This window comes from Caretta caretta, chromosome 2 (genome assembly GCF_965140235.1).
Source record: "Caretta caretta isolate rCarCar2 chromosome 2, rCarCar1.hap1, whole genome shotgun sequence".
In the NCBI taxonomy this organism is placed as follows: Eukaryota; Metazoa; Chordata; order Testudines; family Cheloniidae; genus Caretta; species Caretta caretta.
In genome coordinates this window covers 45,952,190-45,966,476 of record NC_134207.1, presented here as the reverse complement: position 1 = coordinate 45,966,476, position 14,287 = coordinate 45,952,190, and the positions used below count along the sequence as shown (strand labels likewise).

Here is a 14,287-nt window from a genome sequence, read left to right as displayed (position 1 = left end):
GTTGAACTAGATGACCTCCTGAGGTCCCTTCCAACCCTGATATTCTATGATTCTATGACTAGGGGGCACTGCTCTGAGGGGTTAGAAAGCAAGCTCCAAGGCTCCTTGGCACACCACATCCCTAGACCTAGAACCGAGGGTAGTTAGGGACAGAGGAACTGATCTCTGACTGGTGCTAGGTGAAAGGGGGTGAAAGCCGAAGGTGGGAACGTCTCCTTCTTTCGACTGCCTGCGCTCTTGCTGGGTCCTAGTGATCTATGGATTTTCTTGCTTGCTCAACCAGCAGGTGCGATCCACTGGGTGCTCCCCCATGATCTACTTTTGGCACCTCACCACTGAAGAACTCCTGCTTCAGCATCTCTGCAGCTCCTAAGACATACAAGAGAGAGGAGTTTCTCCTGCAAGTCTCCTGAGGTGTATGGGCCAGCCTATCTAGCTGTGTGTAGCTTAACAGTTTCAGATTGCAGAATGTGCAACCTTAACTCTTGTGTGTATACATTACAGTGCGCTCAGCAGCCATATAGTATACATTTTCTTTTTAACTAGCAACTTGCCTTCCTCAAGGGTAACTGAGGTAGAGAAGCAATTAACTAGTAAGCTACAGCAACTTAGCCTATATACTGTATGCCAGCAAATTTTCACTATTCCTTTAAGCCAGTGTTTCCCAAATTTGGGACACCACTTGTTCAGGGAAAGCCCCTGGCAGGCCAGGCCGGTTTGTTTACCTGCTGCGTCTGCAGGTTCGGCCAATCATGGCTCCCACTGGCCGCAGTTCGCCACGGCAGGCCAATGGGGGCTGTGGGAAGTGGCAACCAGTACGTCCCTCGGCCCGCGCCACTTCTTGCAGTGGCGAACCGCAGCCAGTGGGAGCCACGATTGGCTGAACCTGCGGACACGGCAGGTAAACAAAGTTTGGGAAACACTGCTTTAAGCCATACTAGCAAAACAAAATAATTTTGACTTTCATGTAAGTGACTTTTACAGGCAATCTGGCATACATACTTAGCACAACAAAATTCTTAAGGACCCTACTAACACAGGGATTCTGCACCTTTTCTATGGGAGGAGTATAGAGTGTTTTAATAAAAATATTACACGTCAAAATCATTCAAGCTTGTTGATTCCTCCTACCATCTGAACGTGAAATATAAGCGCTGGGCTCTCTTACAAATTTTCACTACTGACATCATAGAAACTATTAAGTAACAATATCAACTGGCAGGAAAACCAGGTTTAAGAAAAGTGCTACAACATAGGTTTATATCTAGGTCCAAACCTAAGTCTCTGAACTGTACATAGAGTACTCTGAACTGTACATAGAACTGTACATAGTACTCTGAACTGTACATAGAGTAATAGTTACAAAACAAAGACTCCTAGGAAAAAAGTAACTGAATATGAGAATTCAAAATGCCTGAAAACCTATATACTTTAAAGCTAAGGAGGTTACAAATATAAGGAGTGAAGGCATAATTAGATCCCAGGGAAAGAAAATGCAATCTCCATGACCTCTGTTACTGGTTTGTGCAATTAAGAATGGTAGATGATGGTTAATGTTAACCAAGAGCACAGCAGAGCTACATTTTCATATCCAGCCCTGATTTTCTGACAGTTTAAAGATTACAGTATACAAAATATATATTTGCTCACCTGCAGCATTTGTCCACTTTCTTTAGTACTCCCATCTAGAGTGTATTCTCACATAAATCACTTTTTGGTTTATATTTAGTTACTGTTTAATCTGTACCTGAAAACTGGAGATCCTAATTTGTAACAAACCTGGTAAAAATAGAGACCCAAATCTGCTCCTATTAAAGCCAGCCTGAGTAGGACTGGAACCTCATACTTTAAATGCTGCCACTAACACTGAACTAATCTCATTTAGTTTAGACAGTCTGAGCTTTTTCTAACATTCTGTTTCATTCAAGAGGTTTAACCAGTTTAAAAAACATCTATACCAATGATTTTGCAAACCATAGATTCATAATTACATTTAAATTTTAGATCAAATTTATTACTATTCCTAGCTCCAAATCTAAGTTACTTTCTTAAGTAAAAATTAACTCCCTCTTACTGCACATTCAACCTTTACCAACAGGCCAATTTTATTACTCCTATGGAAGAGAGTTTAACAACACAGCATTAATCTGGATCCCAGATTCACAAGTCAATGACCTACTGTATCAAACTTTCTTTTTTTGGGTGTGGCCTGCAAAACCAAACTCGCAATGATGTGTTAGTCACTTTATTCCAGGGTGGATAAAAATCAATGATTTTTTAAAAAAAATAAAAAATAAATTTAAAAAATCAGATTATCAAAAAAATCCAATTTAAATAAAACAATCTGATTTTTGAGGGGAAAAAAAAAAATCTATCTAAAGATAAAGATACATTATAGCTCAAAGATATCTCATCATGGAATTGGGATTATAAATTCTAATTCTACAGTATGAGACAATATATTCATACAACGTTTAAGAAAAGTTTTGTAAATGAGTTCCAACAGTTCATGGATTCGGGATCCAATTTTATGGGGTTCCAGGGGCTTCTGCATAGATTATTTAGGTTAATCTTTCTATCTACCCAATGAGACTCAGTGCTCAGTCAAGAAGACACTTAGTAAAAGCATCAGAGATGCTTAGTTTTGCAGTTCTCAAACTGCGGATTTGTGTCTCCAGAGATAACATGCTTTTTTAACAGCAAAAATGTTTTTAAATAAATAAATGATATATAGAGGTGAGAAATAACAGACCCTATTGTCCCTCTGCAAATTTGTGTACCCAGAATCAATCCCTTACCTCTCTCTAAAAGTGCAAAGTTTCAAAAAGTTCAATGAATAGAAGATTGTTGGGGGCGGAATAGATCTGGACAAGGAGAAGAAGTCTGGAGATAAATGTGAGAAGGGAGGGACAGGCAGTAGAAACAGAAGTGAAACTGAGCAGCATATCACAGAAGTCTTGAGGTCTTTCTGAGAGTAGCCTTCATTAATTTGAGATCTACCATATCATTCTCTTACTACAAGGGAAAACCTATAATGGCAGCAGGCCATAAAAGAGATACAGTTTGGGAATATTTTAATGAAGTTCCTCTACCTGAGGGTAAGACAGGCATGCGTGCAAAATGCAAACAGTGCAACAAATAAATGCAAGGCCTGGTTGCCCAAATGAAACATCAAGAGGAGTGCTCATTCTCAGGAGGAAGCTGCGTTGGTGATGATGAAAGGAACATGTGTGAACATGCAGGATCTTCAGGTTGGTAAACTTTTTTATTTCATACTTCTTTCTTAAGGACTGCCTGTCTTCCTTCTGGACTATTCCTGAATTCTCATGTTTGAGCAAAAAAATAGTTGTTACTCTGCGGTACTATCATTTTAGATGCAGTTGTGATAAAAAATAGCTGAAATAGGCAGATCTTCCTTTTACAATTTCACCTTTAAAGTAGTACTGAGTGTCAGCGAATGCAATGAGTAATACTAAATGAGCAGTATGGTAATAATAATTAAATAACTGCATTGACTTATTTTGTTTAGGAAAATCCATCCTAAACATACAGGATTCTGAAGACTATCCCCCTTCAAGATCACCATCATTTTCTATAGTTTCAGAGTTATCTGCCAATGACAGTGTTTCAATCACATCATGTATGTCACACAGCCACAGTATATCACCTGTAGCAAAAAGAAAAAAAAAATCTCTATCATCCAGAAACAACCATATATAAGTTTGTGATAAGAATCAGCAAATTACAAAAAGAGGTAATTGAAGAAAAAATTGCCCTGTTTGTTTATGCAACAAACTCTCCTTTCCGTATGATTGAGAACCCACACTTCATTAACATGGTACAGTCATTAAGACCATCCAACAGAGCAGTCCACCCAAAAGTCTACCCAACAGTCCACCCAACAGAGCAGATGTCGCAGGCAAATTGCTGGATAAAGTGTATGAAAGAGAAATTTAGCAGTATGCAAAAGATCTAGAGGGTGAAATCCTTAACCTGAGTCTTAATGGGTGGAGCAATGTCCTGTTGCATGTGCTTATGTGACAACAGAAGAAGGGAATGTCTTCCTTACAGAAACAATTGATACATCAGGAAATGCACACACAGCAGAATACTTACAAGAAGTAGCAGTAAAAGCTATAACAAACTGTGAAAAAAAATTCAAATGTCTAGTACCCAGCTTGGTCACAGACAATGCTGCAAATGTATCCAAGACTAGAAGAAATTTAGAAGAGAGTCCCAAGCTAATAACATACGGTTGCAGTGCTCATTGATGCACCTCCTAGCCAAAGACTTCAGAGTTAAATTACAAGCATTAAAAAAACGAATGGGACAAGCACTATCTCCAGTTCATTTTCTTGCAAATATTCTCAATACTTGGTATCAGGGTCAAACCTTAACTGCTGAAGAAGAGAAGTTGGCTATGGCATGGACTTCCAGCAATCATCCCTCCATAATGCCAACTATAATAAACTTCAGAGCTAAGGGTGAACCATTCAAGAAATATATGTTTGCTGATGATGTTTCAAAGAAAGTCAGACCAGTGAACTGGTGAAAGTCACTTAAGCACTTAGATTCAGAGACTGTTGAAGTGATAATCTCACTTTTAACAGAAGAAGCTTCTTCTGCCAGTGTAGAAAGAATATTTTCTTCCTTTGGACTAATTCATTCCAAATTGAGAAATCGTTTGGGACCTGAAAAAGCAGGAAAGCTTGTTTTTCTTTTCCAGATTATGAAGAAAGAGGAAAATGAAGGTGAAGACGACCGAGTTACCTGCAGAAGCCAATATTTTAAGTTTCTCATGTTGACCTGGCTGACATAGTTGATTTAATTTTTGATTTGTTTTTTAAATATTTCATTTAACTATTTTAGTTAAAAACAATTTTAACAAAAACAAACCTGATTTTAAAAAACTTGAATGTTTAACTAAATTCAAAAAAACATATGCTTGCTTTGTTAAAGTATTAAATGTTTGCTGTTGAAGAAAAAAAATCCAGAATATATAACTGTTGTTTTAGTTAAATAAAACAATTTAAATGTGTCTGGTAATGTTCTCCTCCTAATAAAGCATGGCGAGAAAATCCTCCAAATATTAATGATTAACCTGTTGAATTGGAGATATTTATGAAGTCATTGGGACGTGAACTATCTGCTTCATTTACGTTTGGTAAATTAAATAACCAAACAATCATTCATTTTCTGATATAGCTGTTAAACTAATCTGAAAAGTTTTCAAAATAAATCACTTTAAAAATGTATTGCATGCACCTTCTAAAAATGAAACCTACATCTATCTCTGAGTTGTGAAGAATATGTATTAAGGTTATAACAACCAACAAGAATGCACTTTTATGCAGAAATCCATGATTAAATCAGGTCTTCCTGACTAGTGATTTAAATCATGATTTAAATCAAATCCACCCTGCTTTATTCGGTATAGATGCTACTGTACAGAGAGCTACTCTCTGGTACCAGTTTGCCCACCAGACTAGAATTCCACCACCTGGTGCCTACTGGTACAAGGCTTCAATGACCGTTGGGAATTAAATGGGGTCTTTTTATGTCTTTTTTCCATTTGTTCCGGTTTGATTCTTTAAGATATGCTTGCCGGTAAGATTCTGTCTCCAACAGTTAACCATACTGAATTTAGTTATTCGCAGTTAAAATATCCTTTGGTTTAATCCCACCTCTAATTAATGGAAGGACTAAAGTCCAATAATTTACTTTTCAAACTCTAACGTGTGAATCTGCTATTATAACTATACCTGTTCAAGCCTGCTCTGAAGTTGTGAACAATTAGCTTAAAAAAAAAGTTCAAATGTGAACAGTGTTGCCAGAAACATGCTCTACCCTACCTTTTTTAAAGCATTATCCATTGTTTCTCAGTTTTTTCTTTGCTGCCCAAATGTCCATGCAATAAAGAAAGTGAGATTGCTTTTTTACCTGAGAAACTGCCATTTGTTTATTCCTTTCCTCCTTCAGCCTATTGTTCAATAAACTATACACATGCCTGCTTGTCTCAAGGCCCAACAAGGGCCCGTCCCCCTCCTCAAGGCCAGGCAGTCCCATCAAAAGCAGCTGTCAGCAATCAGGCACAAATCAGACGCGATTTTCTCGAAGCCTAATAATAATGCAAGCATTATTTCCTGTCAAGACAACTGAAGCAGAAGATATTGAAAGGTACTGTCAGCTCCACAAGAAGTTTGGTGTCACTTTTCACTAAGAGGTGCTTCACAAGCAGCACCAAAAGGTGCGTGGATTTTTAAATGAAGACCAATTAAATATGCAATATCCCACCCAGATTTAAAAAAAAAAAAAAAAACGATTTTCAGTATAACCATAATTACTGAGATCTGAACGGAGGTTAAAAAATATGACTTGCTGGTGGGTCGTAGAAACAGGGAACCCCCAAGTCAGCAGATGGGCCCGGGGGAGGGGGGCGGTGGAGGAGGCTTTCAATGAAGATCAAGACAGATTGCATGGTTTTTCTTGTTTGTTTTTTTAAGCAACAGCCTCTCAAGGGCACGGGAGCAACGTGTGCACCAAACACACCCTGCCCCTGCCTCGGCCAAGCAGAGGCTGCTGAGCGATGCGCGTTCGGCTCTGCAGGTCTGACTCGCCGCCGGCAACAATGCACTGATGGCTGCTGCGGGGGAGCCGGGAATGCGGCACGTTGCAAACTCATCGTGCCGCCTTTCCCACCCCCGCCAAGACAATACCCCCGCCCCCGGGGCACGCCGAGAAGCCCCCGCAGGGGCCCCCCGCCGCCGCGCAGGTTGGAAAGGCTGGCCGGAGAGCGGGGGGGGCAGTAGGGACTTACCTCTGGGGCTGCTCTCCGGTAAATAGGGCGGCGCGGTGGGGGTGACATTGCCGGAGCTGGGCGCGGACAGCAGCGGGGAGCGCTCGTCCACCCCGTCAGCAGCCATGACTACTGCGGCAGCAGGGCAGGCTCAGCCCGGGGAAGCGCTCTCCTCGCTCGGCCGGCGCGCGAGCGTGTCACACGGCGCCGGAGCGGGGGGGAGGGGAGCGGGACCAGCAGCGCTAGAAGACGGGGGAGGGACTGGGAGCGGGCCCAGGAGAGGGAGCGGGACCTGAAGGGGAGGGGGTGGGACTAGCTGGCCCTCTCTATGTCACAAGCTAAAGAGGCGGAGGATGGGGAAGGGCAGAGCTTCCACTCCCTGCAGCCTCGGCCGGAGTTGATGGGGGTGAGGGGGATAACTTATGTGGCAGCTGTTTTTGTTTTCCAGGGTAGCTGATGCCTGAGCCTTAAGATGAGGATTGCAGGAAGGAGCAACTGGTGTGCAGGCTCTTCTCCCGGGAGAAACTGGGACATGAGCAGGAGCCAGAAGCCTATGGTTGCCCAGGCCACCACTGCAGCAGGAGAGGACAGCCCTGGCACCTGGGATTTTGTCATGAGGTGCCCGCACACACACACAGGACCCCCCTCCTCCTTGCTTGCTACACCTGTTCTCTCACTGTCCTGTCACTAGTCAAGAGCTGTCTCTTGCACCAACCAAAGTTGGTCCAATAAAATATAGCACCTCACCCACTTTGTCTCTCTAACATTATAAATAAGATTTTCATTCCAGAATTCTATGCAGACACCATTAGCATGGGGAGATAAAGAGATGGGTACATTTTGCTTTTTCATCTGGAAGTTTACTAAACAAAGGAGGAAAAATTAGTATTTTCTCACTCTCTGCTTTTTTACTAGTGGTTTGATCTGTTATGTCTCTCTCGCTCACTCTCAAGGTTTTTATATGACAGTTTGCAGGGGGGTGTCTGCACAAAATTAAAGATCCCATGAAAAAAATAATGTTTTTAAAAATAAACTAAAAAAAAGAGATAAAGATAGAGTAAATAACAAAAAGCAAAGGGAGTTGATCCATGTAGTAGCTGGCCTTGTTACTACTTTTTCAATTGCATCTTTCAAAAACCTGATGAGGAGGCAGATGTTTCCTCCCTGTGATTGTAAATACTGATGTGCTTATGAAGATGATAGCAAATCAGTGACCTTTATTACAGTTTTAAATATGCGTAAGGAAATTCATACTCTTTTTGTCATTTGAGTCTGCTGCTCATCTGGGAAGGGTCTCCTCTTCTGGTGTCAGTGAACTCCCTGAGGACACAAGGCACCACTTAATACTGTCCCTGCCTGAAATCCCACTCAGGCACCAGCTGGAAATCCCAACTGAAGAACTGGGGATAATCTTTCCTATTGTATTTTTTGCCCTAGATTGCAAAGAGACGTATGCTTGTCACACTGTGTCATCTTGATACATTACCCACAGATTAGAGATTTCAAGGCCCTCCTAATGTGTGGCATGTAAGTGATAACACAAGAAGGTGTGCAGTTATTCTGGATAATATCATATGCCTGAGGCATTAGGTGGATTGCCAAGTATCATCAGCCATCCCAGAAGTGTGGTTATCTAGGACAATTGAACTTCCTGAAGTGTGAATTGGGAAAATGCTCTTACATTTTTGTAACAACAGGATAATAAGTCCTGATCCTGAACTTTGAAGTTGGATGCACACACAGCGATTTCATTAGCTAGTAGATTCCTTCCCTCTTAATTTTATTTTATAAGATTTATTACTTAGAACTGGCCAAAAAAATTCTGACAGAACAGTTTTCCATTGGAAAATGCTGATTCAAGGAAATAGAAACATTTCACAGGAACATATTGATTTTGTCAAAATTTTAGATGAGAAGTTATCAAAACATTTCCACTTAACTGAGATTGAAATGTTTCATTTCAATAAGGATGATGTGTTTCATTTTGAATTTATCATTTGACTCGTTAATATGATACGATAGCCAATTATAAATTTAAATGAAACAATTCAAACATAACAAAACATTTCAACCTTATTGAAACATTTTGACATTTCTGAAATGAAGTATTTCAGGATTGTCCTTTCACGAGAAATTTCAACTAATCGTTTTGATTCAGGATGAAAAATAATTTTGAAATGTTGGCATTTCCTGCAGAATGGAAATTCTGATATTTGACCAGCTCTAATGTTGCCATGTGAAGAATAATACCTGACAGGGAACCTGGTGGTTAGGTGCATATTGGCAAGGAACCAGGCTGAAGGCCAAGTTTTTCCCTCACCCAGCAAGTGCCCTCTTGTCGTCTCCAAACACTGTGCTCTCTGGAGTGTTCTGTTCCCCTCTGAAAATGCTATAACTGACTTTTCAAGAGGCAAACTTCAAGGCTACATAGTTCTGAACCATGTGATTTTGTTTTTGTCCTTTCATTAAATTAGACTGATCCTGAGAGGTGCTGAGCAACCCAAATTCCCATAGATTTAAATAAGAGCTGGTGGTTCTCAGCACTGCTCAGGATCAGGGTAGACTTTAGAGCCTTTTCCTGCAAGGACCCTTTAAACTCCCATTGATTAGATGCCTAAATACCTTTGAGGATCTGGGCTAACATGCTGCTTAACCCCAACTCTCGTTGGTGTTCTAAGATAGTGTTAGGCTAATATCAGAATCTCAATAATAGGTCTTCAATATTTATAGTTGAAATGTACCTCCAGCGCAGCTTCCTACTGTGGCCCTGCTATCAAGTACCCAGTTTTCAATAAATATACGGATTTCTAATAAAGGAACTGACATTTCCAGCCACACACCTTTACCATTTCTGCTGTACTGTGAAAGATACAATAGCTAGAAAGGATAAATAAAAAGAGGTAGAAGATAGGCAGGTTCACCAATGCCCAGTGCACTGCAGTTACAGGAAATTGATTGTGTGAGACCCATCCACTGCATTTTTCCATGCCTCAGAGAAAGACTTAAAAACCCTAATATCACTGCCAATTGCCTAAATGGAAAACTACATTACAATTCAGATCTGTTAATTAGTTGAACTCTGGGTATATGGGCAACAATTATTGTAGCTAAGCATCTCATTATACTGACCTATACCTGGAGAATGATTGGTGTCTAAATAATTGCCTATTAAGTAAGTATAAAAGTAACACACAGTCCCAAATCTGAAATAATTCTCATTGGAAACTGTAACCTTGATTGGCAGGAAAACTGCTTACACGATGTACATTTTTTTCTAGTCTAGCTTTGTATTAGTCAGTGTATTACAAACACTGTATTTGATCCCTGATTTCTAGTTACATCTTCGGGGGGTAGGATGGGGGAGTGTTCAACACTACATAGTTATTTTGAGCACAGTGAACCCTTCCCTGTTCCCCTGGAAAGTACTAGTTCCTTTCAAAAACATAATTTAATTGCTTCATCTCCACCTAATCACATTACAGGTTCTCAAGATTCCTCTTTTTCTTTGTATCTGAGTTCACAACTCAATAAATATGTATGTATATCCTTTCCTGCTGTAAAAACATTCAATTCATTTAGTAACTTCAGTCAAACGTTACTATACTAGCTGTTTCTGAGCAATTTTCTGCTTTCTTCTTTTCTGTTACATCTGTCTAGCTAGATGAATTTCATTTGATCCTTGGTTTTTAGATGTATCTTCTATGTTTTGGCATCCTAGATTTTTTTATTTGATCTCTGATTTCTAGTTACATCTCCGGGTTGTTTTTTTTCAACATTACACAGTTATTTTGAGCACAGCAGTTTGGATTTAAGTTACCTGTTTATCATTTAAGCCCTCTTGGTCTTTGATCTAAAAAATGAAATAATGTTAGTTCTTAGATGAAAGATGTTCAAGAAAAACCCAGGGTGATCCAAGGTTGGTTCTGGCACTTCGCTAGGTGGCACTCTTCTCTCTGAGTTGGCTACGCTTGCAGATGTTGAGCGCTTTGAGTTAAACCAGCCTTTGTAGAGCGCAGTAGGGAAAGGGCTGCAGTCTGTCCACACTGACAGCTTCAAGCGCACTGGCGTGGCCACATTTGCGGCACTTGCAGCAGCATTGGTCGTGGTACATTATGGGCAGCTATCCTAGCATGCAAGTGACTGCAACATGCTTTTCAAATGGGGGTGAGTGGGCTGGAGTGTGACAGGGAGTGTGTTGTGTGTATGTGCGGGGAGAGAGAGTGGGTTTTTGGGGGGCTGAGAGCATGTCAGCATGCTGTCTTGTAAGTTCAGGTAGCAGCAGACCCCCCCCCTCCCCTCCAGCCTCTCTCTCTCTCACACACAGCATTTCACACTAATGATTGCTTTGTCTCGGAACAGATAAGCATGTCGGCTGTCAGAAACAGAGCTTCCAAAGGTCATATCCGCATTCCTACAGTGATTCAAAAACAATGACAAGAGTGGCCACTTGACTTAAGGGGATTATGGGATGTTTCCGGAGTCTGATCAGAGCGCAGTAATGCAACACCTCGTCCACATTGGTGCCGTGGCGCTCCAGCGGGGGCGCAGCAAAGGTTATTCCACTCGCTGAGGTGGAGTACCAGCAGCGCTGTAGCTGCGGAGTCAGAGCGCTCTACGTGCCTTGCCAGTGTGGACAGGTAGTGAGCTAGTGCACCCAGGGCTCCTTTATTGCGCTGTAACTCGCAAGTGTAGCCAAGTCCTAAGGAATGAGCCAATGCACCAGAATGGTGCTATGAGGGGACTGTGAAAAGGAGTGAGTTGACATCATTTTAATGAGAATTAAAACAGAGGTCCTGACAGCTTTTGATCATTAAAGATCCCATGGCACTTATCACAAGCATAGCAGCATCTTGGCCAAATTCCAGTTTGGATAATTATTCTGCCTACTTAAATTTCCTTTGTCATTTCAATTTGAATGACCATCCTTCTTCACTTTCTGGCTGAAACTGCTGTTTAGTGCAATGTGTTCATTAAACAGTTGCCACATTTCACCGGTGGATGAAACAATTCATGTACAGGTACAAATGTTTGTAAAGTTCTCTGGATTCCTGCTGTGTGAAATGCATTACATAAATATAACATTACACTGTTATTTCAACATGCTGCCTTTGCAATTTAATGCAAACACTTTATCCGCTGCATGGGAATTTAGAGGTATTATTGAGCTAAATGATCTAGGAAAACTTAGTAAAAATAAGATCTTCAGAGTTCAAACAAAGCATCCAGTCCTGCAACTGGGGTTCTGCAGGCTGACCCCTGTTCCCACACAAAGCCCCATCGAAGTAAGTGACTCCACAGAATCCATTGCAGGATCAGGCCCTATGGGACACTAATATCCACAGGGATTAGTGTTGTAAAATTAAATGGAAATCAGACAATTTACTGTGGGCTTTGATTCCACACTAAAAAATGTAATGATAGAAACAAATTCCCTGCAATTTAGCTATACATTTCTTTAGAGAGAGACTAATAAAATGTTTTATCTTTGATATTGGTGTGATTAAATCTAGCCAACAGCATAAAAAATAATAGGGCCTGTTATTGCATCTCTTTGTGTGCATAACTCCCAGAGAAGATCTTGTGCAATTCTCCAGATTCTCTATTCAGTACTGTCCTTTGTAGATATTTCAGTATAGATAGTAAAGGTGCAGTTCTCTTTGGCTTGAATTACTAACAAGAGTCTCAAGGAATGGTGTCCCTAGCCTCTGTTTGTCAGAAGGTGGAGATGGATGACAGGAGAGAGATCATTTGATCGTTACCTGTTAGGTTCACTCCCTCTGGGGCACCTGGCATTGGCCACTGTCAGCAGACAGGATACTGGGTTGGATGTACCTTTGGTCTGACCCAGTATGGCCATTCTTATATGTCAAATACAACTTGCCAAACATTCATTTTGGTGGCAATCTAGAAAATGCCATTAATTTTAATATTTGGGGTCTGTAACAGGGCCTCCTTGGTCCTGCTTCTATCTCGGTCAACAAACTACGCAGAGACCTTTGTGCTGGTCCAACACCTTGTGCAGTTTATTTATAAATGAGTCCCACCACCTTCACAACATACATAGCACCTTTAACAAGCAGGGGAGAGCAAGCAATCTCTCTCTCCCTGTCACTGCTTTCCCCCTTTTTACTTTCTTCCTATGCCTATTTGTGAGCTCTGGCTAATGGCTTAATTAGCCTTATCATAGAATCATAGAATAACAGCGTTGGAAGGGACCTCTGGAGGCCATCTAGTCCAACCCCCTGCCTAGAGCAGGACCAATCCCAACTAAATCATCCCAGCCAGGGCTTTGTCAAGCCTGACCTTAAAAACTTCTAAGGAAGAGATTCTACCACCTCCCTAGGTAACGCATTCCAGTGTTTCACCAGCCTCCTAGTGAAAAAGTTTTTCCTAATATCCAATCTAAACCTCCCCCACTGCAACTTGAGACCATTACTCCTTGTCCTGTCATCTGCTATCACTGAGAATAGTCTAGATCCATCCTCTCTGGATCCACCTTTCAGGTAGTTAAAAGCAGCTATCAAATCCCCCCTCATTCTTCGCTTCCGTAGACTAAACAATCCCAGTTCCCTCGACCTCTCCTCATAACTCATGTGTTCTAGTCCCCTAATCATTTTTGTTGCCCCTCGCCTTTCTACCCTGCCCCACCCACAAATTAGGCACAGCTCTCCTTAGCTCCAACCTGCATTGCCTGATTGGAGCTGCTGTGAACACAGTTCTGACTCATACTTAGCACTCTGTCACAGGGTCAGATTGTGGGAGGGGGAAGGTGGTGATACTCTCCTACTATGGTTTTGGCTACCATGTATAAAACTCAGATATAGAGGCCCAGGCCTTTAGAAGTATTTAGACTCCTAACTTCTAGTGAAATCAATGGGAGTTAGGAGCCTAAATGCCTTTGAGGACTGGACCCATATGATTAAAAACCAGGCCTCAGATATAAATGCAGCCTATGCTTTAAATAGGAATGGATATGAGACAGGCATTCCAGTGAGAGCAGACCAAGGAATGAGTGGTCCATCAGCTGGGAGTGTTTTGGAAGAAGAGCTAGACAGAAAGATGAGGAAAATTTAGCCTTTGGGGCAAATAGCCTAGTGGTTTAAGAGTTCCAGGGTTGACAAAACATAGTGGATTGGGAGGAGGTCCCTCTATACTGCCACCCTGTGAAAGGGTGCAGCAACACCTGCATACTCGAGGAAGAGTAACTGATTAGAGTCGGACTGACAACTGAGCCCAGGAGAAAGGTGGAAGAGGTTAGTCATTCAGAGGAAGGGGCTGTGGCTACTGGAAGAGTCTAGGGTGGAAGACTTAGCTGTGGGTTTATGATGGACTTTGAATTAAATCCTGGAAGAGGTGGACTATTGGCATACTAGGGAGTAAAAAGGTAGTGGTGCTCGTCTGTCTTGTTTCTGCTACAATGTATAAAACTCAAATATATAATGACTGTTTTATCTTTGGGTCTCACCCTTGGATTCTTTCATCTGGAGGGAG

At 41.4% G+C, this 14,287-nt stretch overlaps 1 protein-coding gene and 1 long non-coding RNA gene across 6 annotated transcripts in view; one reads left to right on the top strand and one right to left on the bottom strand.

Annotated features, from left to right (window-relative positions):
• PIP4P2 (phosphatidylinositol-4,5-bisphosphate 4-phosphatase 2) overlaps window positions 1-7,079 on the bottom strand; it is a 61,408-nt gene extending 54,329 nt beyond the window's left edge. For 2 of the 4 annotated variants that reach the window (XM_075125068.1, XM_075125067.1), the window contains exon 1: window positions 6,818-7,079. In XM_075125068.1, the coding sequence (XP_074981169.1) occupies window positions 6,818-6,923 (106 nt within the window). In that variant the 5' untranslated portion in view covers window positions 6,924-7,079. The remainder of the gene's footprint in view (window positions 1-6,817) is intronic. The other 2 variants (XM_075125066.1, XM_048841194.2) reach the window with 2 other exon arrangements.
• On the top strand, window positions 6,613-7,542 carry LOC125632654 (uncharacterized). Of its 2 annotated transcripts, none has more exons than XR_007355381.2 (2): window positions 6,613-6,772; window positions 7,245-7,542. It is a non-coding gene; the product is annotated as an uncharacterized LOC125632654 (long non-coding RNA). The 2 variants fall into 2 exon arrangements; XR_007355382.2 differs by having other exon boundaries at window positions 6,613-6,835.
• Window positions 7,543-14,287: the final 6,745 nt, after the last annotated feature.